The sequence below is a fragment of the Wyeomyia smithii genome, chromosome 1, assembly GCF_029784165.1.
Source record: "Wyeomyia smithii strain HCP4-BCI-WySm-NY-G18 chromosome 1, ASM2978416v1, whole genome shotgun sequence".
Lineage (NCBI taxonomy): Eukaryota > Metazoa > Arthropoda > Insecta > Diptera > Culicidae > Wyeomyia > Wyeomyia smithii.
In genome coordinates, this window is record NC_073694.1 from 182,679,820 (window position 1) to 182,703,618 (window position 23,799).

At 40.8% G+C, this 23,799-nt stretch overlaps 3 protein-coding genes across 4 annotated transcripts; 2 read left to right on the plus strand and 1 right to left on the minus strand.

The window, feature by feature from the left end:
• The first annotated feature begins 5,200 nt into the window (after window positions 1–5,200).
• LOC129727322 (microtubule-associated protein futsch) lies at window positions 5,201–9,292 on the plus strand. 2 transcript variants are annotated; one of them, XM_055685051.1, is made up of 3 exons: window positions 5,201–5,269; window positions 5,331–8,886; window positions 8,989–9,292. In XM_055685051.1, the coding sequence occupies exons 2-3, from the start codon at window positions 5,427–5,429 to the stop codon at window positions 9,162–9,164; spliced, it is 3,636 nt and encodes a 1,211-aa protein (XP_055541026.1). In that variant the 5' UTR covers window positions 5,201–5,269; window positions 5,331–5,426; the 3' UTR covers window positions 9,165–9,292. The 2 variants fall into 2 exon arrangements, with proteins under 2 accessions (XP_055541026.1, XP_055541037.1); XM_055685062.1 differs by having other exon boundaries at window positions 5,224–8,907; window positions 8,989–9,128.
• Window positions 9,293–19,900: 10,608 nt separating this feature from the next.
• On the minus strand, window positions 19,901–21,429 carry LOC129720198 (diphthine methyl ester synthase). The gene is made up of 3 exons (XM_055671645.1): window positions 21,335–21,429; window positions 20,806–21,212; window positions 19,901–20,739 (listed from the first exon to the last, which is right to left on the minus strand). The coding sequence occupies exons 2-3, from the start codon at window positions 20,938–20,940 to the stop codon at window positions 19,963–19,965; spliced, it is 912 nt and encodes a 303-aa protein (XP_055527620.1). The 5' UTR covers window positions 20,941–21,212; window positions 21,335–21,429; the 3' UTR covers window positions 19,901–19,962.
• A 169-nt stretch (window positions 21,430–21,598) lies between these two features.
• LOC129720189 (probable tubulin polyglutamylase ttll-15) lies at window positions 21,599–23,764 on the plus strand. Its single transcript, XM_055671636.1, has 2 exons — window positions 21,599–21,907; window positions 21,964–23,764. Exons 1-2 carry the CDS (start codon window positions 21,875–21,877, stop codon window positions 23,566–23,568), a joined length of 1,638 nt encoding a protein of 545 aa, XP_055527611.1. The 5' UTR covers window positions 21,599–21,874; the 3' UTR covers window positions 23,569–23,764.
• Window positions 23,765–23,799: the final 35 nt, after the last annotated feature.

Genomic DNA, 23,799 nt, shown 5'->3' on the forward strand with positions numbered 1-23,799 from the left:
AACTTTGGTTCTACTTTTTCGATTCAGATAATAATTGAATTTTTATTAAAACATTCCTAAGAGTATCTATTTTTAATACAAGCTAAATAACTTTTGTTATTCTTGTTTTTACAAAATCAAATATGAATACCGTTTCGTGGACCTCTTACTGTAAATAGCTTTAAAAAGTAATTGTTTTCGTTTGTTTAACCAAAACAGATCAAAGTGGTCCAAATCTTACAAAACATGAGCAATAAATATAGTGATAAGACTATTTACATATTAAAAAGTTAGCGATTAGCGATTAGCGAAAGTTCCGCTAATGTGGGTTTAGCGTTTAGCGTTTAGCGATTATCGAGCTAAATTTTCCGGTAAGCGAGTTAGCGATTAGCGTCGCTAAATTTTCGGTTAGCGGTGCCCACCACTGTTGATACCAATGCTGTTCGGTTTTATAGAAAATTGTACAAATTTATCTCACCAGAACATGGTCTGGATTTACAGGAACCAAACATGGTCCCAGGTTTCTGTCGATTCCGGATGCTAAACATATATAAATTTTCCAATCTTTAGATGGGCAAAGATCCAAAATCGGTCATGCATTGAAAAAGTTAGAAGCATTTCATTTGGGTGGGTATCCGGGAGTTATGGGGTAAAAACCTACTTGGAAATGGACGTATTTTCTAGCGAATAAACGTTGATCGTCCATCGGCAGTATTGTAATTTTCCCTCGTTTGGCATTTCAAATGAACTGTATCCAGATTCCCACAAGCGGTAATGGCGAATTGATTTGACTTTTGATGCAGGTTGTCAAACTACTAGTTCAATGAAAAAAGCAATTGAACTAGCAGCTGGGTTGAATATATCTTAAATTTGCGTTAATGAGGAGTTGAAGTGCTACCGAATCTTAATTCGCACATATGAATATGATATCACTGAACAAGAATGGAACAAATGCGGCGCTATGCGGCGCAAACAAGTTTTAACAGTAAGAGTGCATGCAAATTCTGTCGACCGTGTTAGGGAAAGCAAGCATTGAGCGACCAATCAAGGAAAACTGTAGTTCAACAAGGCTTGACAATTTCTTTCAACAAGGCAACCAGCATTTGGGCGGATGCATTGATGATTTTCAAATCGATTACTAACTACATATCGGTAAACCAATAACTAATCAATTACAAAAAAGCAAACAAAAAGAGCGGAAACAAAGCACTATGAGGACCGTTCTTTCCCGAATGAGCATTAATATAGTGAATAGAAGGACTGATTTTGTCAAGAGGAATTCAGTACTGTAGAATTAAACGTGATAAAAGGATAAGTGGGGAGACACGGAATAGACTGATGGATAGGTAACAAATTGGGACTACGCAATTTTTTTTGTCAATTTTTTGTAATGAATTCGGCTAGGTTTGCCATATATCAAACAAGAGTTTAAAATATTTTCAGGAATCTAATAAAAAACAAACAATTGAAAAATTGAATAGTTTGAAAAGTCTAAAACTAAACGTTTGAAAATAAACATCAAAATCTTTAATCCGAAAATTATTCATAAGACAACCTTTTTTGGATCGCTATATAAACTTCTTGAAATAATTTGCCCTCAAAACAACTTCAAATTTTAAAATTTTAATTCAAATGATTTTAAAAGTAAGTAAAAGTCATCAATTTTAATTGTAAAAGGTAGAAGTTTGATCATAGTGTCGAGATACCGAAATGCAGTCTGCCATTCAAAACACCACGCGCCTCCTCCAGCACCAAAGATCCGGTCGTCAATCACACGAACTCAGTATGCTGTGGTGCTGCACATCCATTGTTCTATATGGCGGGTGCCATTTCCGTCTATTTTCCCACCGTTAGAGCCATGGCCTGCTGGTCAAATGCGTAGATTCACCGGTGACGTCAATTCAATTTATCTCCGCTGTGCTGTTGTTTGTTGAAAGCTGAAAAGACAATTTTAGCAGCCGGTAAGGTCGGGAAACACACAATTCAATCTGGGTCCCGGTCAGCAGCCGCCGCAGCAAGCGAGTGTAAAGTATATTATATGCGCCCATCATCGGCATCATCGTCGGAATTGCTCGTTTGACGGGTTGAGGGCAAATTGAGTATGACGTCTGTTCTCGAAAATGGTTGTCTCAATCGGCATGGTGACATGCATGGGAAACTGCACACCGGTAGCGAACAAACATGCATCAGTTTAAGATTATTAGTCAAAAAAGTTTTTACGATCAATCTAGCGATCTATGCGAAATTCAAAAACAGAAACATTTTAAGTAGTTTTTTGAGCAACTGCGGTCAAGAATCGTCATTCGTATTTGATTGGTTCGTCGGTTGCCGCCAATCAAGCACAAACACTAACTTTTAGACCTTGACACTTGGATCATACACGTCAAGCGCACAAGCACGCCAAAAAATGCTAAACACATAACCTATAGCCATGCTTCCGGTGTCATCACTTCGAATGTTGCACGGGGGACAAGCGGAGAAACAGCTTCCAACCCGATCTCCATACCAGTAGTGGCGGACATACGATACAGCAAACCGGCAACTGTCCCACGCTATAAATAGACTCTGTTCCACCCGCGCTCGCACAAGGAAGGAGGGCAAAGCATCGTCACTAGTATGGAATGAAAATCGTTTGCCGGCGAACCACGCGGATCAGCAGGCGGTGAGTTGATAAATAAACTAAAAATTCGACCGACAGTTGCTTGGCTGCGTAGATGATTAATCGTACGCGCCATCAGACAAATATTTACCTGTACGCTCCGCCGAAAAGAGCAACCTGCACCGTATAGGATAAACGATGGATTTTCAATCCGGATTCCGTCGGTGGCTGATACAGTTGTTTACTCTCTCGCAGGTACATTGTTGTGGAATGTATAATTTACTATGATTCAACAAGAATCGAATGTTTGTTGATTCTGCCACTGACAGACGGTCGTAACTCATGAAACGTGCGACCGTTGGATGGTTGAAATCGATTGATTGCTTCACGAATTCAGGCGACACCACGGTCTACCAAGACGGAAGTGTAATTTATACCGTGCTCTCTTGAAATTCTTGGCGAACGAAGGACCGGATGATATACACGCTCTTTTTTTAAACTTTTCTGTGTGGGCGTATGGTGAATATCGTTGGGACTATTAATTAACAACTTCACAAAAAGTGCCAAGGTCGGGAGATTAGCTCTTCCTCAAGAGTCATTAGGAGAAATTTGATTATGTTTTAATTGGTTTTTTTTATAACAAAAAACAGTAGTAGATCATCTGCAGTAATAACCAGCGTGAAACGAAACGCCGTCTGTGGAACTGCTTAGAAAAAAATATTGCCACCGTTTATCTTTGATCGTAAATAAATCGTGTTAATTTCATGCAGCCGAGATGATGCCTCCGGGGGAAAATCATCTGCAATAAATTGATTGCGGCCGGGAGGAAATATCATGCATTTATCTGCGAGATTCAAATTTTAAGGGTATAAATTTGGACTTTTGAGCAAAACTAATTCAAAGTGCATTATTTACGTCTGTCAAGTTGCATAGTAATTCACATAATATTCTTGATATTGGCTGTACAAAACAATAAATGCGTACGAGTACGCTTTACTGGAGCTTAAGAACCTGCCAAGCATGTGAATGGGCAATATTAGTAGAAAACTCAAGGCCAGGTATACGAATATTTAGCGAGAAACCTAAATAAACTAACAAAATAAAATGTCAAAACTTACTATTTTTTTTTTTTTTTCAGGGGACTACAAACGTCAAAATTTTGCTTACCAATCATCAACTCATCACGGCTTCAATATTTCATTTCAAATGCTTGCGAAAACTATCCTATTCATTGAAAGTGCACATTGTAATGAAAACAAACGTTGAGTTCTTGTTTTTTCCATCTAGGCAGTTTGTCACTACTCGATTCAATGACATTTACAAAAAATGCCTCATGTAAATTTTAGAGCGTAAAAGGCTTTTCTTTATCGAACTCTTTTGTTTTGACCAGGGATACCAGATGTGCAGATTTATCTGCAAAACGCAGATTTTTAGAGTCCGTGTGCAGATTTTTATTGATTCGCAGATATTTACAGATTTTCAAAAGTTCCCGTAGATTTCTATCGAAGTCTCTTTATATTTGCGCAGACTTTCTCAAAATGTGTGCAGATTTTTGCCTGCATGAGCGAAACTTTTTCGAAGCACGGATAGTTTTTTTTTCATATTTCAAGCAGATTTTTTTTTCGTTTTTTCGAGCAGCTGCAGATATGTCTCAACAGCATCTGGCATCTCTGATTTTGACTAAGTTCCAATTCCAAACCTAATTAAAATCCTGATTTTTATATAACTTTATGTCATATTAAGCGACCTACCAGCTTGCATTAAGGTAAAACGGAATTGTGGTCTTTTCCTATACGATTTTGAGGTTAGAGTTCTTTTTACTTTTGTAGTTTGAGCGTAAAAAAATCGGCTTCCACTAAATAAACAGCACTCAAATTGCTACTTCAGGCAAGCAACAGTTGTAAAAACAATTGATCAAAGTTTCATGTACGTAGTCTTCATAAATCAAGAAAAAATAGATTGTAAAATTCGAGTTGATCGCGACCACGTCCCGTTTCACTTTAATGCTCACTCACACTAGTATCAGCAAATAAAAATTAAATACATATGGGAAAACCACTTTGAACCACACTACAAACAAAGAAATGTGTGCTGAGTATCAAAAATGACAGTAAAGTCTGCGTAAAAACTCACCAAAAATAACTTTTGTGTAAAGGCTGTGACAAAGTTGAGAATCTTCTGTTTGAAAATCACTTAGAATTAATTTCCAAGCATAATACTTGAAAATTAAGAAATAACGCGAAAAAAGAAACAGTAAACCACAAAACCCAAACTTTGCTTTCATTCCACGTGGCGCACGTAGAAGGGTGACGCGCCTGCTAAACATTGACCTCGTCTTTCTAGTTCTTTTTTTTGTGTTGCATTGGTCGTGCCGTTATTTCGGTCATGTCCATCTCATAATCATCTCGCTGTACTGACCATGTTGACCTCGCGGGCATTAGCATGATAGCCACAAAGGACAATATATGCGGCCGGTCAGTGACTACATACCACATTTTCCTCGAAGCCATTGTGTGCGGTATATTTTATCGGTTTCTATGCTTCCCAAAACATCAGCGCTTGCTGTGTTTGTTGTTGCGCGAGCGTATCCAAGGCAACACCTAGCTAACCCTTGAAAATTAATTAGCCCTCCCAGGGGTTGCATCCTTACAGGGACTAGTGAGTACTTCTGTTGGGCGCGCTAGGAACTCGGTGAGTTAGTCCCTTGCAAGGCTTCATCGATTGAAACAATCGTGCATATCATTAATTATAGTACTGCGCTGGAAAAGTTGCTTCGGGAAAAGATTTGGCCTTCGAAGTCCATTCTCAATCGAGACTTCGGTCGTGGTGGAAGTGCACTAAAGTCAACATGCCTATTACGACGCCCACGGTGCCGGATGGCCTTCCGGAGTTGATGAAAGGTCTAGCAAAGAGTGTTATCAAGGAAAAACCTAAGAACATCTACGTTCACGCGGCGGAATATTTCGAAAGTTTAATTCGCGATCGTGACGGCGAACTGGATAAGGGTTATGAACATTTTACTGCTCATAAAGTGTACGCCGACTATAGGGAAAAATGCCGCAATGAAAGTGGAAATTCGAGCAGCGGAAGCGCTGGTCAAGGTCGAAGTTCTTCCAGTGGCATCCAGGCTCGGATGGCTAGCGATGGGGATAACGAGGAAAGCGGTGGAAGTGCGAAAGCTGCCTCCCGGGGGAAACTCAAGAAACGCTTGCGAAAACAGGGATCCAAAGAATCGAACAAATCTGTAGACAAAAATGAAGAGTCAGAAGAAAAACAAAGCGCTCAAAAAGCAGATGAAAATATTGTTGAGGAAGGGAACGGACAGATTTCAGGTGAAATGGTTACTATGAGTAAAGCACTCAGTGTCGATGCTGAGGCCGTCGCAAATTCGGTGTTGACTGTGCTTACTGAGGCCGCCGTAACGTCAGATCAAACTGATGAAAAAACCATAGAGGGAGAAGAAAAGGCAAATAACTTACCACACCCAATTAATTGTGAAGATTTGAGCTCCTATCCTGTAGATGAGAATGAGGATGCAGTAAGTGAGAAAGAGAATGAGATTACATCAGCGCCTAGCACAGCTGAAGCTGCGGACAAAGAAGTTGACGAACAGGTCGACCTCGAAGAAGATATCGTTCAAAAAGAAAATATTTCAGACTCAAAGGATGCACTTGAGGAAAGTGAGAAAAACGAAGATGTATCATCAACGAATGAAGAAAAATTAAGTGAAAATATAAATGAGAAAGTGATTGTTGCTGCAAAATCATTTTCTGAAGAAGCACCAGTGGATACGGTTGATGCAGAGGAAGCGGTAGAGCAGGTTACCAATCCAGAATCCTCGAAAGAAGAAATATCTGACTTACCGAATGTTCCCATTGAAGAACCAGGCGAGCCAGAAGTTGAACCAACAAGTGAAAGTCCTGCAGAAAAAACCTCTGATCAGAATGAGAATCAAGCAAACGAATCTGATAGAAATGCAGGAAACGTATCAACGGATGTGAGTAATCAGAACGATGGTGAAACTCTGGAGCAAGTAGAAGAACTTGCCGCTGACGAACCTCCATCAGACGATGTTCCTGCAGATGATGATAAGAGTGCTCCATTAGAATCTGCAGCAGGTCAAGCGGAAGAAGCAGAAAACAACGGAAAGCCTGCAGGCTCCACTGAAAATTTGGATCTCAGTGAAAATATAGCACCTGAATCAAAGGAAGAGCTGAAAGTCGAGGCCGAGCAAAGTGTAGACAAAACCGATGCCAGTGAAGCGGTAAAAGAGAACACCAATGATTCCGATGAGAAGCCCGTAGAGGCGTTACTAGGCGATGGAAAGCCGAATGAAAATATATCAACTTTAGATGAGCCAGGTTCAGACCCACTTCTGCAGCAGCAGGGTGAACAATCGGGTTCGGGTGAAGAAATTCCTGCCGACTCAGAGCAAACCATTAATAAACCAGCAGAAAACGCATCCAACGAATCAGAAAATTCACCACAAAAGCCAGATGAGCCGGTATTGGACGAGGTATTGCCAAAATCATCGACACCAAAAGAGTCTTCTGAGGAGAAATCGGAGTCCGAAATCAATGCTAGTGAGCAATCCGAGGGAATTTCCAAGGAGTCCGCGAAAGAATCGGAGGCTGACGGATCGGAGCTGCCTGAAGGTGAACTGTCGGTCAATAGTGCAGACCAGCTGGAGCAAGAGGAAGAGCAATCGTTAGAGAAGGATTCTAATGCGGCAGTCGTGGGAGAGCCTGTGGAACATTCTGCATCTGTTGAGAATGATGTTGCTGGCAACGAAAATGCTGATAATACGGAACCTGAATCTGGACAAAGTAGTAGTTTGAAATCCGAAAAAGTTGAAGAAACTCCTGTCGAGGCACAAGAGAATGAAGTTAACAGTTCGGATGAAAAGCTGGATGACGCTGTAGAGTCCCAAGAAGAAGTGGTAGAGGAGCCGTGCATACAACGCGAAGTTCCATCGTCTGAATCTAGGCCCGGCAGTAAGACTCACAGTGCTGAGCTCGAAGAGATCAAGAAGGTAGATTTGGCCTCTTTTGACAAGAACTCAGCCGAGGCTTTGTTCTATTCTCTGAAGAAAACAGAACTGGAAAACACGGAACGCCCGCAACAAAGCTCCATCGCACAATTGGAAAGTGTGGAAAAGGACGACGATGCAGACGTTGTAATAACGGAAGAAACACCAACCGACACCCGACGGGAGCAAACCAAGCGAGCTTTTACCGATGATTTTTTAGAGGACGGCCCCATCACTAAAGAACCAGATGAATCCGGTTCTAGTGGTGGGGTGAACGACGCAAATGTTGACATATTTAATCCAATGGAAGCAGCTACGAGTCGTAACCAGCAACTGTTAGATCAGATGCATCACATTAAAGATGATTCAAGTCTACCGGAGAATCACCGACAAAAGATTCCAATTAGGCGGAGTATGACCGAAAATGTGGATCTATCCAGGCAGAATTCCAATTATGTAGACCTTCGAAAGTACGACCCAGATTACGTGGAGGACGAAGATCAGTTTGACGGTTATTATATTGGGAATATCCGAAATAAAATTCTAGCAAGTTCGACTTCGGTAGCAGATTCTGACTACTCTGAACCTGATCGCGAAGTGGCACCAATAGACGACAACAATGTTCAGACGGCTTTGGAAACGATAATGTCAACGGATACGGAATCAACCCTGGCATCACAGACGACGGTTCACGCAAATCGAGGCGTTCTAAGAAAAGGATCGCAAACTAACATTCCGTATGCTTCATTTGGCAACAGTGCCATTGATAGGTCTCTCGATGAGTTTATTGAACGTGAAGAACAGCACAAGGAAGCGGAAGCGCAGGCAGCATCAACGATACAAAGATCTTATCGACAGTTCCGATCGAACAAACGAAAGCTGCTACGAGACTATCACAGTACAATGCGTACCTTCACCGAGGATCACTCGACGGAAAGCTTGGAAGATTATTCGGGTGTAATTCAGGTGAAAGTAGATCAGAAAAATCCGGAAAAAGGATTTGATTCAAATGAGAATGGACGTCCCGAGAGTCTTCGCCGCCCAATGTTGAGTTTGAACATAGACGAAACCGATACGGTAGCTCGCAGAACAACGTTGACGCGGGGAACTGCCGTACAGAGGAATTCAACACGGGATGACGAGTCCGCCAGATCCGACCCAGCATCCACGGAGAAAAAAGCTTCCAATGAGCCGACATCAACACCTAGCGATCTGTCAGCTGACAAAAAACCAAACTCAGATGAGAAGGAAAACAAAGACAGCGGTTCGCCGAACTCAAGTTAGTAGGAATTGTCTCCAAGTGCGTGTTGTATAACCACGCGAGAATACTTAGTTCCGTAAACAAAACATTTGCTTTTATCTTGTTGTTTTGATTTTTCAGATGAAAAACCACGCCTACTGAGCAGCGAGCAGAAAAAAGCAAACTCGCTGGATGCACAGAAGTTGTTTATCGCACGTCAGCGCACCATGCCGGTACAGATCGATTCCTCGCTGATGAGAGTACTGCCGAAGCATATGCGGAAGCGCAACCAGAGCGCCGGAACGGTGCGGAAGTAATGACAGTTTTAATGACAATTATAACAGCACTACGTTTGAGATAAAAATATAACTTATGTAATCAGATTGAAGGTTTAGTGAAGAAATAAATAGATAAAAACAGAATGTTATGATATATTGTATTTGTTAACGACGCACTCACATGACAATGAATTGTTGACATCTAGTGTACAGGCATAAATTAATTATTATCCTGTTTTTTTTTGTATCCGAACCGTCAATGGCGCATATTTGCGGAATGCTGTAATCAGCACTTGCCAGAGTCGCAATAAAAATTTCATACCATAAAATACTGGCAATGGGGAGCAACATTTTATGGTTTGTGTACTCGTAGATGGACCACAGCAAATTTAGCTGTTTTTTTTTCTATTTATTTACATTTTTTCTGACCGCGCATTTCGTGTTCCAGCACATTGAAATCGATAGAAATATGTACAAGTTTCATTGCTTAATTTGATTTACGCAGTCATAATTTTGTAATGATAATGTACGACATTGTTTTCGAAGGCGCTAACAATGTGTAAATTTCATTTTTTTTTTTTAATAATATTCATGAAGGTTATCTAGACAACTGAATGAATGCATAATAGTTTAAGGTGAAACGGGATTGTGGTCTTTTCCTATACAATTTTGAGATTAGAGTTTTTTTACTTTTGTAGTTTGAGTGTAAAAAAATCGGCTTCAACTAAATAAACAGCACTCAAATTGCTACTTCAGGCATGCAACAGTTGTGAAAACAATTAATAAAAGTTTCATGTACGTTGTCTTCATAAATCCAGAGAAAATTAGATTGCAAAATTCGAGTTGATCGCGACCACGTCCCGTTTCACCTTAAATTTATTACGATAGCTAGCCATCTTTATTTAATTTTCGGTTGGTAAGACTTACGATATAAGATTGCTTATCTTATCTGACTTCATTCGACAATTTTGCAATAAATCTGATTATAATATGTTTATATGCAAATAGCCTTTGAAATATTTGCAAAGCGACTCGGAAGGAAATAAATGTTACTGTTAGTAACTGGTGACAACAATTTTTTTGAAATTTTTTTCTACTGCTGTCGAAAAAAGGTAAAGGCATTTACAAAAAAAAACTCATTTTTCCGGCAAATCGCGACGTGCCGGTGGTGATAGTCGACGAGATCTGTCTCACCCCGGATGGCAACGACTGGCAGGGCACTTTTTTTCTGTTGGGTACATTTTCCACTGCGACCAGTTATTTGATCTATTGTGGCGGGCACCGTTTGATGTAAGCCTCATCAGGGTGTGCTACCACTATTTGATTGAGTGGTTTCCACTTGCTGATTATAGGCATCGTCCCAATAAGGTATTATTGAACGAATAAAGTTCACTGCCTTATTTGGAAAAGTCATCCAAACATCTAATGGTTGTACTATGTTTTTATCAAAAAATTACTTCCTCTTTTGTTAGAGTGCTTCGCAGTCACATAGTAAATGTTCTGAGGTTTCTCTATCTAGGTTACAGAAGCGACAGGCATCATCTTGCAATACCTATCTGCTTTAAGTAATATTTGCTTGAGCAGTGACCCGTCACAAGGCCACTGAAGGTACAAAGATTTTTTTTGGAGATTGTAGAGTAGTTTTTGAGTTACTGTTTTGTTGGGTGATATAAATCTCTTCGACTGTCGAGCTGTTTCATTGTTTTTCCAGATGTTATCTATTGTTGATTTTTCCCACTTTTTGAGTTCCATTTTAAGGGGACCTTCTAAATTCCCACAAAATGGTTCTGGTCCTATGAATGGTTGCGTTGATCCATTTCTCGCCAACAGATCAGCTCTTTCATTCCCTTCAATACCACAATGTCCAGGTACCCACAATAGGTTCACTTCACTATTTCTAGCTGCCTGTTGTAGTAATTGAATACAATTCCAAACCAATTTTGAAGTACAGGAAGCGGATTTCAGTGCTTTCAGAGCAGCTTGACTATCCGAAAAAATACATATATTTGCATGTCTACACTCGAAATATTTTTCACGTTATGATTACCGGAAAAGTTATGTGAATATTTTCCACTGTCATTTTCACGTAGATTTTACGTGATTGTCATTTGAGTTCATCATGATCTGGTGAGATGATTTATCCTGTGAATATTATTCAGTAGACATATGCGTTTCATGTGATTTTCACGTAGAACTTAACTACCGGCAAAATGAAAAGCATTTGATTAACGGATAGCTACAACGTTTTATGAAACGTATTAATTTCGATTGTGGTTTCCCAAATTCTTAAGAGAGAAATTAGATTTCAGAATTTTTTGAAATATGTTGCTAGATAAATCGCACGGGCATGCAAAATTTCCAATTCGAAAATGGATTGAACGACATAAAAACTGACAAATATTAAGACATTCACCGTCTATAATTACTGTTAGCTGCTACTGTTTATGTTCAGGTAACTCCTGGATCTTTGAACTGAATCTGTACAAAATCTGTAAGCTAAAGATTCCATGTCGAATTATGGTTTTTCCTAAATCTCACTCATTGGCAAGCCATCGATGAAATCAATTTTATGTTCAGAGACCGAATTACACAACAGCTTCGCCATTTTAATTCTTGTATATTTTCGCACGGAGAGTTCATTCTGTTTGACGTTGCCAAGTTCACGTAGATACTACGTGATAAAACATAGTATGCATGTGATTTTCACGTAGATGTTATGTTTGTCACAAAAATCATGAAAACTGACAGAAAATGAATAAGTACAGGAAATTTCACGTAACAATAACGTGAAAAATATTTTGAGTGTATAGTTGCGTCGTAAACACACTATAGCGCATTCAGTTATTGCTTGTATTTCTGCTTGAAACACAGTTGGCCATTCACCCATCGGTATAGATATCGTCAGTTGAATTCAATACTGGCACAACTCAAAATTCATAGTTTCGAGAAAAACGCGTTTGAAAATTTGCGTCACAAATTTCTTTTTTCATTTTCGTGGAAAAATCCAATTTTATAATATCCCATATTTACTGAACTTGTTTGGGTCTATCATGTGCATGTAATAAGCAAGTTAAGAGAATTATAACCTCATTTTCCTGTTTTCTTAGGGATATTTTAGATTTGTGCAATAAAGGCACATCTACTTATATTTCTGGAAATATTGTGAATTTTGAAACGGGTCCTAGTGAGATGAAACTTCATAGTATTTGGCATCGTTTGTCATCAATAACTCAAAACTGCAAAATTTTGAGTTGTGCCAGTATTTAATTCAACTGACGATATGTTGACTCCGGGACCTGTTACCCCAGCCCCAACTCTACTGTTCAGCCTGGAACCATCCGTGTAAAAAACTCTTGAGCCTGGTTGAATACTAGGCCCTCCTGATTCCCATTCAGTGCGACTTGGCTCAGTCACTTGGAATAGTCGTTCAAAGTTATACTGCCTATCCATCCAGTCTTCCTGAGTTAACAGCGCATTGGTCTTGCAGTTTTTAAGAACACTAAGGTGTCCTCTAAGGTCTCCCTCACGGAACTTTTTTGTTCTTTGTAGCCTTAGTACGTTTTTCGCAGCTTCCAATTGTACAAATAAATGCAATGGAAGTATACATAACATAGCATCTAATGCTTTTGAAAGCGTACTTCGAGTTGCTCCCGTGATGGAAATCGTCTTCGCAACTTTTCCAACTTTTTCTGAACATATTTAACATTTGCCTTAGGCCACCATACTGGGGAGGCATATGTTATTCTGGGTCTGACAATAGCCGTATAGATCCAGTTAATCAATTTCGGCTTTAATCCCCATTTAATACCAAAAGTTTTTTTACTAATCCATAAGGCACTTGTAGCCTTACTTATTACTTTGTCTATGTGTCAGTTCCAAATTGATTTGCTATCTAGGGTTACTCCTAAGTACTTGATCTCTAGAGAAAGTTCTAATTTCGTTCCATTGAGATACGAATCAGGGATTTTAAGTTTTTTTCCTGCGTGTGAATGGAATAATATTAGTTTTCTTCGGATTTATCGATATTCCCTCTTGTTCACACCACATTGTGGTTAGATTAAGGGCATGTTGAAGTCTATCTCTGATTACGTGTTCATATTTTCCACGAACTATAACTACTATATCGTCCGCAAAACCAATTACTTCAAAACCTTGTGATTCTAGTTGCGTCAACAGCTCATCAACTACTAATGACCACAATAGGGGTGAGAGAACCCCTCCCTGTGGGCATCCCTTTGCAGCCTTTACTGTGACTGTTGAGTTTCCATGATTGCAAGTTATTTCTCTTTTTTGTAACATTTCAAATATCCAATCGACGATTGTTATGTCGAAGTTACGTTTTCTCATTACATCTTTCATTGAGTTATGAGATGCATTATCAAATGCGCCTTCGATGTCTAGAAACACAGATAACATAATCTCTTTGACTACAATTGTTTTTTCAATTTTCGTTACTAGCGCATGAAGCGCTGTTACTGTTGATTTACCACTTTGGTAAGCAAATTGGTATTTATTTAGAGGCTTTAGTTTTAGATATTCTAGCTTTATATAGTTATCAATAAGTTTTTCCATCAATTTCAACATAAACGACGAAAGAGTAATTGGTCTAAATGATTTTGGGCTCGTTTTATCCTTTTTATTAGCTTTGGGAATGAAGACGAAACGAACTTGTCGCCAACTTTTTGGAATATACTTAAGTCTCAAGCTTGCTTTAAACATGCATTTAAGCATGAAGTTAAACTCCCTCTACATTCCTGAACCATGATTGGGCGAATTTCGTCAGAACCTGGCGACTTATATGGTTCAAACGAATTTATTGCCCAATACTAAGTGCCCATGGCAGGGCACTTAGTATTTTACTTCTCCCACGAAAGAAGTGAGCACCGAGGTGAAGTTCATTTCACACACCAAGTTCCTGAAGAAGGTGCTGCTGTGGCTGACAATCAGCGAGAAGTGGATGTCAAAGCTGCTCTTTTTCGCTCCGGACTGGCCGTGAATGGGGAAATTCGTAGTAAGAAGTGCCTGCCGGAAGGTGCGTCGTGTATCAAGAAATACCATAAGGCCGAAGACGCAGTGTTTTGGGCGGACCTGGTGTCGGTCCATTACTCGAAACGACCGTTGGAGTAGATGGAGCGGCTGTATATCGATGTGGCATTCAAGTAGGCGCATGCACAAGGCTCATTGCGTCGACATCATTTTTAACAGAACTGAGCATTAGAGATGGAGATGGTGGACGGGTTCGGGTCGAGTTCAGGTTTATAAATTTTTGAAAGTGTCGGGTACGGGTCGGTTTCGGGTTTTGTGCAAAAAAATATTTTCGGGTACGGGTCGGGTTCGGGTTTGAAAATGTCTGGTTCAGGTCGGGTTTGGATATGAAAACCCGAAACCCGACTATAAAATCTATGAAATCTCGGGTTCGGGTCGGGTTCGGGTTTCAAAGAAATAAAATTTTCGGGTTCGGGTCGGGTTAGGGTTTGAACGAAAAAAAAAGTTCCGGGTTCGGGTCGGGCTCGGGTTTCGACCGAAAGAAAAATCGGGTTCGGATCGGGTACGGGTTTGAAAAACATCAAACCCGGCCATCTCTACTGAGCATTATTGTCATTATTTTTCCAATAGAACAAAAGTGGTACATGTTTTTCCATTGAAATCTGTGTAAGTTTCTCAACCAGAACTCGTTATGCTTTTATGCACCGTATTTTGAAATCTTTCCAGCAATGATTTAGTGCAGTTATGTTGAACAAAATTGTTGGAAATAATTTACTATTTGAGTATTTTCGTTTATCGCGTCTCCTGAAAAATTTACTTAATGGCACATGTACCACTTTTGCTCTCAACGACTCATTTAAGAAACATTTAACATCACGGTAGTTATAAAGGTCCGGCGCACTTTTCATTATAACCATGAGGAAAGACTATTAAGTCTAAAAATTATCTTCGTTATTGAAATTTAGTTCGTAGCACGAAAGACAGATTACAAAAATCCCTATGGCAATATTTAAAACGCGGAATAACAATGGTAAAAATCGAGTCTCGGATTTGAGTACGATATCAGAACAGATTCACAAAACATTCAAAAAAACTTTCAATAAGTTGAGATACGATAAACCCATCTAAAATCATAATAACGTTCATTGAACCTGAGAATCCATAGTAGGTACTATGTATTGTGAGTTAGTTCGCATTACATGAGCACCATATCTAAACATATAAAAATGCAGCTCTGTCTGTCTGTCTGATTCATATTGGCTTGGAATCTACCGAACCGATCGGCGTGAAATTTTGTGTATAGGGGTATTAGGGGCCAGGAAAGGTGACTAAGATATTTCGAGACCCCTCCCTCTTCTGCAAGGGAGGGGTCCCATACAAATGAAACACAAAATTCTGCACATCTCGAAAACTAACCAAGCAAATGGAACCAAATTTGGCATGTGGATGTTTTTAGGAGTAACAAATATGTCCATGTTGATTCGACACCCTTCCCTCTTCTGGAAGGGAGGGGTCCCATACAAATAAAACACAAATTTCTGCACATCTCGAAAACTAACCAAGCAAATAGAACCAAATTTGGTAGGTAGATGTTTTTAGGGGTAACAAATAAATCCATAATGGTTTGACACCCCTCTCTCTTCTACAAGGGAAGGGTCCCATACAAATGAAACACGAATTCCGCGCAGCTCGAGAACCAATCAACCAAATACAACCGAATTTGGTATGTGAATGTTTTTTGAAGGTAACAAGTATGTCCATAGTGGTCCGACTCCCCTTCCTCTTCGGTGAGGGAGGGGTTCATAACAAATGAAACACAAATTTCTGCTTTTCTTGAGAACTAACCAACTAAATGGAACCAAATTTGGCAGGTGATTGTTTTTAGGGGTAACAAATATATCCATAATGGTTTGACACCCCTTTCTCTTCTATAAGGGAGCGGTCCCATACAAATAAAACTCAAATTACGCACAGCTCGAGAACCAATCAAGCGAATATAACCAAATTTGGCAGGTGAATGTTTTTAGGTGTAACAAACATGTCCATAATGTTCCGACACCCTTCCTTCTTCTGGCATGTCTCCAAATACCATTTCGAAAACCAAGATGGCGACTTCCCATTTCCGAAAAATAGCGGCAAATGACCAAATACCACCCAACATGGGTATTTCCGGAATTGTTATGATGCACTGAAGCCACAAATCGACCTCGGACAACATTTCGAATTGTAAAATGGCGACTTTCGGTGTCTGAAAAACAGCCGAAAATGACCAAATACTACCCAATATGAGTGTTTCTTCAACCAGATTGACGCTCAGAGGCCAAAAATTGTCTTCTAATGCCATTTTGAAATCCAAGATGGCGACCTACGGTTGCTGAAAAACAGTGGCAAATGACTAAATACCACCCAATATGGGTATTTCCGGGATTGTTATGACGCACTGAAGCCACAAATCGACCTCAGACAACAATTTGAATTGTAAGATGGCGACTTCCGGTGTCCGGAAAACAGCCTAAAGTGACCAAATACCATGCAATACGAGTATCTCTGGAACGAGCATGAAGCTGAAAATTGACCTCAGACACCATTATGAATTGTAAGATGGCAACTTCCGGTTTTTAAAAAAACAGCCAAAAATGGCCAATTTCCATACAATATGAGTATCTCCGGAACCAGAATGATACACAGTAGCTAGAATCGACCACAGACACCATTTTGAATTCGAAGATGGTAACCCCCGGTTTCTGGAAAACAGCCGAAAATGACCAAATAACACCCAATATGGGTGTTTCTTAAACCAGAATGACGCTCAGGGGCCAGAAATTGTCTCCAAATGCCATTTTTAAACCCAAGATGGCGACTTACGGCTCCTGAAAAATAGCCCAAAGGACCAAATACCACCCAATATGAGTATCACCGTATCCAGAATTATTATTATTATTGTTATTATTATCATTTATTGGTTATTTCATCCGACTTAAGTCTTAATGAGTAAAAATATATATGTGGCTGGGAAAAGCCGCCTTGAGAAGCCATGAAGGCAACTATCAAGCTGGCATACAAACCCAGCATCTTTTACGAGTATTACATGGCTAATATACAATAACGAAAATAATATAAATTAACAAACATTTCATCGAGCACAATAAATTACTGAACCTAGAAATTAAAATTATCGTAGTACCGGTTGTATACCAGAGTCATTCGGCGAACAGGTTCATTCAAGCCGTAGTTTGTGCGGTGCGCATTAGTTTGCAGTAAATGCTGGCTACGTCGTGGGCGAAGTGGGCAATACAGCTGCAGCGAAGTTAGAATAGCAGGACAATCATACCGATTCGTCAAGATTTTGTGTGTCGTTTCGGCAATAATTTCTTGGCGGCGCTGTTCGAGCGGTGAGATTCCAACCAATGAGCAGAGACTTTCATAAGGTGGCAGATTATCAGGGTCTCTCCAAGGCAATGTACGACAGATCCTTCTGATGAAAAGTTTCTGAACGCGCTCGATTCGTTGAATCCAAACATCAAAGTGCGGGTCCCACACCACGCACGCCGTTTCCAAAATTGAGCGCACCAAAGAACAGTAGAGAGTTAGCAAGGTGCCGTGATCGATGAACTCCTTTACAATTCTGAAGATAAGACCTAGTTGTCGATTTGCTTTGGTGATGATCATCGTAAAATCAAAAACATCATATCTAGAAGACTGGCATCTCTGAATCGATTCCATACAAATGACAAGCGTCAAATCAAACAGCGCACTCCATCTATTAAAAGTGGAAGTTTGCATCGCTGCGAAGACAGAGTGGGCGTATGTGGTGGTCCAGCCTGTGCGATCGGCTTGCATTCGCATCGCCAGCACACACACTAGCATGCGTCAGTTCCACTTTTACTCGAAAGACTGCGCTGCCAAAACTGTCGCTCAATCTCAGGTAGAGTTCCCAGTCTTCTTGATATGATGTTTTTGGTAAAATGCTGCCTGAATGTTAAATGAGAGTCCAACAAAACACCCAAATCATTGACAAAATCACTACGTTGCAAAGATATGCCAGCAATGCGATAGTCGAACAACAGCGGCTGTTTTTTGCGCTGGAAACTGATTACGGTACACTTTGGAACGCTTGTCAGCATGTAGTTGCGGAGGCACCAGTCAGTGAACAAGTCAATCAGCGATTGAAGCCTGCGACAATCCACAACAGTCTCGATAAGTTGGAAAATTTTAGTGTCGTCCGCGTACAGCAATCGAGTGCCAGGTGGAAGAACTTTTGTAACGTCATTGATGAATAATGAAAAAAGTAGCGGTCCAAGTATGCTACCCTGCGGAACACCGGAGTTGTTGCTAAACCAAGTGGATTGCGACGAGCCCAGCTTAACAGCAATCATACGATTACGTAGGTAAGAGTCTAGCCACTCTACCATTCCAGTTGCAGCTCCAAGTTTGTCGCACTTGGCACAAAGAAGCCTGTGATCAACGCGACTTTTAGATCCGTATAGACAGCATCAATTTGAAGGCTTCGGTCCATACCGCGGAGGCAAAAAAAGGTGAACTCTAACAAATTAGTAGATACAGATCTACCCGGGAAAAACCCGTGCTGCACAGTAGAAATGTAGTTTTTTACACTGAACATAAGATGATGGTGAATTATAGCTTCAAAAACTTTGGAGCAAGCGCACAAACACGAGATCCCACGATAATTCTCCACATTTCGTTTGTCACCTTTCTTAAACACCGGGAACATCAATGATTCTTTCCAGCTGCGAGGGAATTGATGTCTCAACAAGGAGAGATTAAAAATGGCGGTTAGCGGTAATTCTAAACTTCCAGCACATTTCTTCAGGAGTACAGCAGGAATACCATCAGGTCCAGGGGAGAAGGACTGTTTTAGGTTTCTAATGGCGTTGGCAACTTCTTCGTTAGTAATCGTGAGGATTCCGGTATTGAATACGTCGGCCGGAACAGGAGCCAAAGCTGTGGCAATCTCATCGGGTGAAGCACACCGCGTATTAAACACGCTAGCGAAGTGCTTGGCAAACAAGTCACATTTACTGTCATTCGTTGAAGCTTCATTGTTCAGCAAAAACATACTGGAAGGTAACCCTTCCTCCTTACGCTTCGAATTAACGAACTTCCAGAAGCTTTTCGGATTTAAACGTAAGTTGTGTTCCGTCTTTCGCACGTACATTGTGTACAGAGTTCTATAGAATGATGCAAGGAGCTATAAATTGACCTTAGACAACAGTTTGAATTGAAAAATGGCAACTTCTGGGAAACAGCCGAAAATAACCGAATACTACTACATATGGATATGTCCGTAATCGAAATGATGTAGAGAAGCATTGACCCTGGACACCATTTTGAATTAGAAGATGGCCACTTTCAGTTTCTGGAAAACAACAAAAATAACTGAAATGCACCCAATATATATCCGGAATAGAGGTCATGTACAAAAGCCAAAAGTCGAGGATGTTTTCATTCCGATAAAACCAATCATTTTTAAACGATATAATCCAATCGCAAGGAATGAATGAATTTGAAATGTTTAAAATTATTAAATTAAACACTAAAATAGGCGGGACGAAGTTTGCCGGGTCAGTCATATATATATTCATATAACAAGTGAATAATGAGGCAATATAGACAAAAAATAAAAGTTTGTGTCCTTGACCCTTTCAACCTTTCTCCTGATGGCAAAAGTGCGAAGACCGAATTGACCGCTTAATTTATTTTTGGCTAGACTGTTTAGTTTTGTCACGCCAAGCGGGGATATGATATTAGCATAAATTTCAAGGCCGAAATGTGGTTGAGCTTTCATTTATTCGACTTTCAAAGCACATAAACCGTCATGGAGTTCCAAATTTCAACTAGCTGAGTTGCTGTCTAATGTGGTGTCCAGTTTGAACATGTCAGCCGGTTCGGATCGAATGGCTTCTTCAAGTAACAGCTTTAGGTCGTCTTCGCAGAACTGCTGCAAATACTCGGTCTCCATCGGGTGCATCTGCGGTGCCGGAATGATGAGCGAATGCAGCGGTCCGCCCATGTCGCTGTGCTTCAATTCTTTCAAGGTGCACGCCTTGATCTGCTGAGTTTCGTGGCCAACTCGAGCTAATCCGACTACCACCGTTTGCTCAGATAGATTCAGTGTCAGTTCATTCTTTCTTCGATCGCGGATTAGCCACAATAGCTGGCCCGAAGCTTCGCTGCAACTCATGAAGCGCGGTGGCTGATATTCGCGGACTTTTTTAGTCAAAGATTCCAGTGTTGGCTCTTTCACTCGAATGTCCAACAAACAAAGCGTGTGCAGTCCATGTTTTACATTTGCTTCGATTTTGTCGTAAAAGCTGTCAGGACGCCAGTCATCAGTCCAATATGGGATTGAGACCGTTTCGCCAAAATGGTACAATTGCAATCCACAGCACCCGATGGCATTCATGATGGAAGCATTGTGTACAACCATCGAGGGGATTTTCATCTCCTTGGCCCGCAGTAGCAGATCCGTATGGGTCGTAGCACCGAAAGGATCTCCAACCACCAGAAAAGCGACGTCCTCTTCACCGGCGTTGAAAAGAATCACGTCGGCACCCTGTTCTACCAGTTCCCTATCCGCTAGTATAAGCTTTCGTCCATAGAATTCCTCCTAGAATGATATCAAACGTCATCATGCGGAAACACGTTCTTTCACGATTTAATTAGCGATGCTTACCAGCTTCTCCTGACCACAGGTCAGAATGGATGTGTACGATTCCAGATAAACACGTTGACATCGTTGTAAAATTTCCAATCCTTTCACGGTAATGTCCTTGGGATCTCCCAACCCGAGTCCGATCACGTAAAACATTGCAACTATGGCGCACCCGACCCGACCTGCACCTGGAAATCAGCTGATATTATTCGCTCACTCACGGACTTCTTCTGCCGTGGCGTGGCAAAGGCAAGCAAGGCAAACAAAGAATCCTCCGGTTGCTATACCAACTGCAGCCGCTAAAAGCGCATGTACGGCGTGTACGCACTCGGGTGCTGTTTTGTTTTTCTTCTGTTAGTAGCGTGATTTTTTGTTTAGGCGACCGTGTGTTTTGATGATTTGCCTTCGGTTTCTTTTTCGGCTGACAGCTGATGATGCGGGGCACGTTCGCAAAATAACAAACGTTACACGGTTGCAATGGTAGAGTTGATTTTATAGAGGTAAAAATATATTCAATGTTCATATATTGAAAAATTATTGAACCAATTACCTAGAATTATTGCATATACGGGCACGGTTTTCCTATACCTCGCCAGTGTGATTAAGGGGAGAAAAAGAAGTTTATCTCTAATTATTTTCAATTCGATGTACCAGCCACCTTGAAAATATATATTATTAACATTAGGACAAAATATATTGTAAATAACAGAATCGTGAGGGTCGTAAAATATTTTGAACATTTTATTTTATGTGAATTCGGGTGATTAAACTTTACCGAAAAATGTGCTTTCCAGCATGGCGTCTACAGCATGGTTAATCCAATCATTCGAGCATGACGTTTGACAACAAATAAGTTTTGTTGTACAGTTTGATTGACCGACTCGATAGTGCCTAACATTCCCTCAAGCCGGTCGGTCGCTCAGTATACGATGTGGTTCGTAGTATCTGCAAACCAGTTTACATACTAACGTCTAAGTTTTCAAGTGCTAATTGATGCTTATTTTTGAGCGGTCGATATTCATCTCACGCGCGTGCAATCAGAAAACACACGACAGCACTTGACCTACATTCCAGCTAGAAGCTGGCAGACATGTCGGAAAAACGAAAGTCGGATAGAAGAAAGGTACTGCGTTTAGGATTAGTGTATACCAAACAGATTTCATTTTTAAATAATTTCAGCAAGAATTTTCTTCGAAATTAAAGAACGAGGATAAGCTCTCAGATGACTCGAAACCTGCGGTTCTAGTTGCTCCCCAAGTGGAGCAGCTTAACTGTTTTTTCGATCTACGAACGAAGCGCGGCCAATTACTGTTTTTTATTATAACTGTTCTCGCGGCCACCCTAACTCAATGTCTTCCAAAAGATGCTATAACCAATATGCTGAATCTGACTGAAGAACAATCACAGTGTAAAACCGAAACGAAAATCATAGAAAAGATAATCCGTAGCGGAACCACAGAGAGACCGAAGTACGTAATCTATGGTCGTAATCCATCGGGTGGTCATTTGATTCACGTTCACAACGTACTCCAGAGGCTAGGACTGGAGCAGATCGACAACACGACCGACGGATGGGATCTGATGTGGGCTCACGATTATCCCTACAGAAAGCTCAATCTGCACCAATTGAAACCACACCAGCTGGTGAACCACTTCCCCGGATCGGGCTACATCACGAACAAGGTAGACTTATCCACAACGGAAATACGATATGTTCCGAAGGCATTCAAACTACCAAGCGAAGCGCAAGAATTTAAAGACTTTGCCCTGCGAAACCCAGCCAAACTATTTGTTCAAAAGAATAATCAACATCGACATATTCAAATAAAAAAACCGGAAGAGATCGATTTGAGCAACAATGAAACGTTTGTTCAGGAGTTCATTGATGATCCACTGTTAGTGGATGGCTATAAATTTGACATCGGAGTGTACACAGTGATCACATCGATTGACCCACTGCGAGTATACATCTACAAGGGTGATGTCCTCTTCCGGTACTGTCCTGTAAAATACTACCCATTCGATGCGGATAATGTGGACAAATATATAGTAGGGGATGACTATCTGCCCACTTGGGAGGTGCCAGCTTTAGCATCATTCTACACCAAACTCGGCTTTGGCATGAAAGAATCTTTCGACGCGTACCTTCGCAGTATTGGTCGTGATCCAGCTACCATCTGGGAGCAGGTGGAAGATGCCATTCGACTAGCTATTCTCAGCAAAGAATCTCTGCTGGCCAATATCCTGCCCCGCTACACTAGCAAGCGCAATTTTTTCGAAATGATGCGCTTCGATTTAGTAGTAGATAATACGCTACGTGTCTTTCTAATGGAAGCAAACATGAGTCCCAATCTATCGTCCGCACACTTCAAACCCAATCGTCTTCTGTACGAACAGGTCATCTATAATTTTCTGCGCCTTGTTGGCGTGGGATCCGACCTATACCGAGAGTCTTTCCGCAAACGTACCACAGATGCGGAAGCGATGATTTCTTCGCTCAAAAACATCGTGGTTCATGCGAATCGCTGTTCCGAAGCACCCTGCGCCGAATCGTGCGCTCCGGAGGAATGTTCCCTTTGTGTCAGCTGTCTCAGCGGTGCGGATCTGAAGGAGTTGCACAGTGCATACCGAGAGCACCTGAACCGAGGAGATATGAAACGAATTTTCCCCGTGCCAAAGGCCGATCATCTACCGGTCGATCAGGAAAAAATGAGTGCCAAGAACCGATGGATGAGTCGCTGGTTCGAGGCAAAGTGCCAAACCGATTCATCCTACTGCTACTGAGTAGACATTCCACGGAAAGCAATTTCCTTTCGAAACGAAAAGTATTTTAACACAACGACAACGCTCTAGCGATAGTTTTTTTTTTTTCCGTACTTTGTTGTCAGTTTTAATATAAGATTCTAAAGCCAGTATTAACATATCGAAATTTATACAAGTTCGCATTGAAAATAAATTCTCAATACATATCAACAACCAACCAATTCGTTGTTCTTGTTTAATCGATCATTTCCT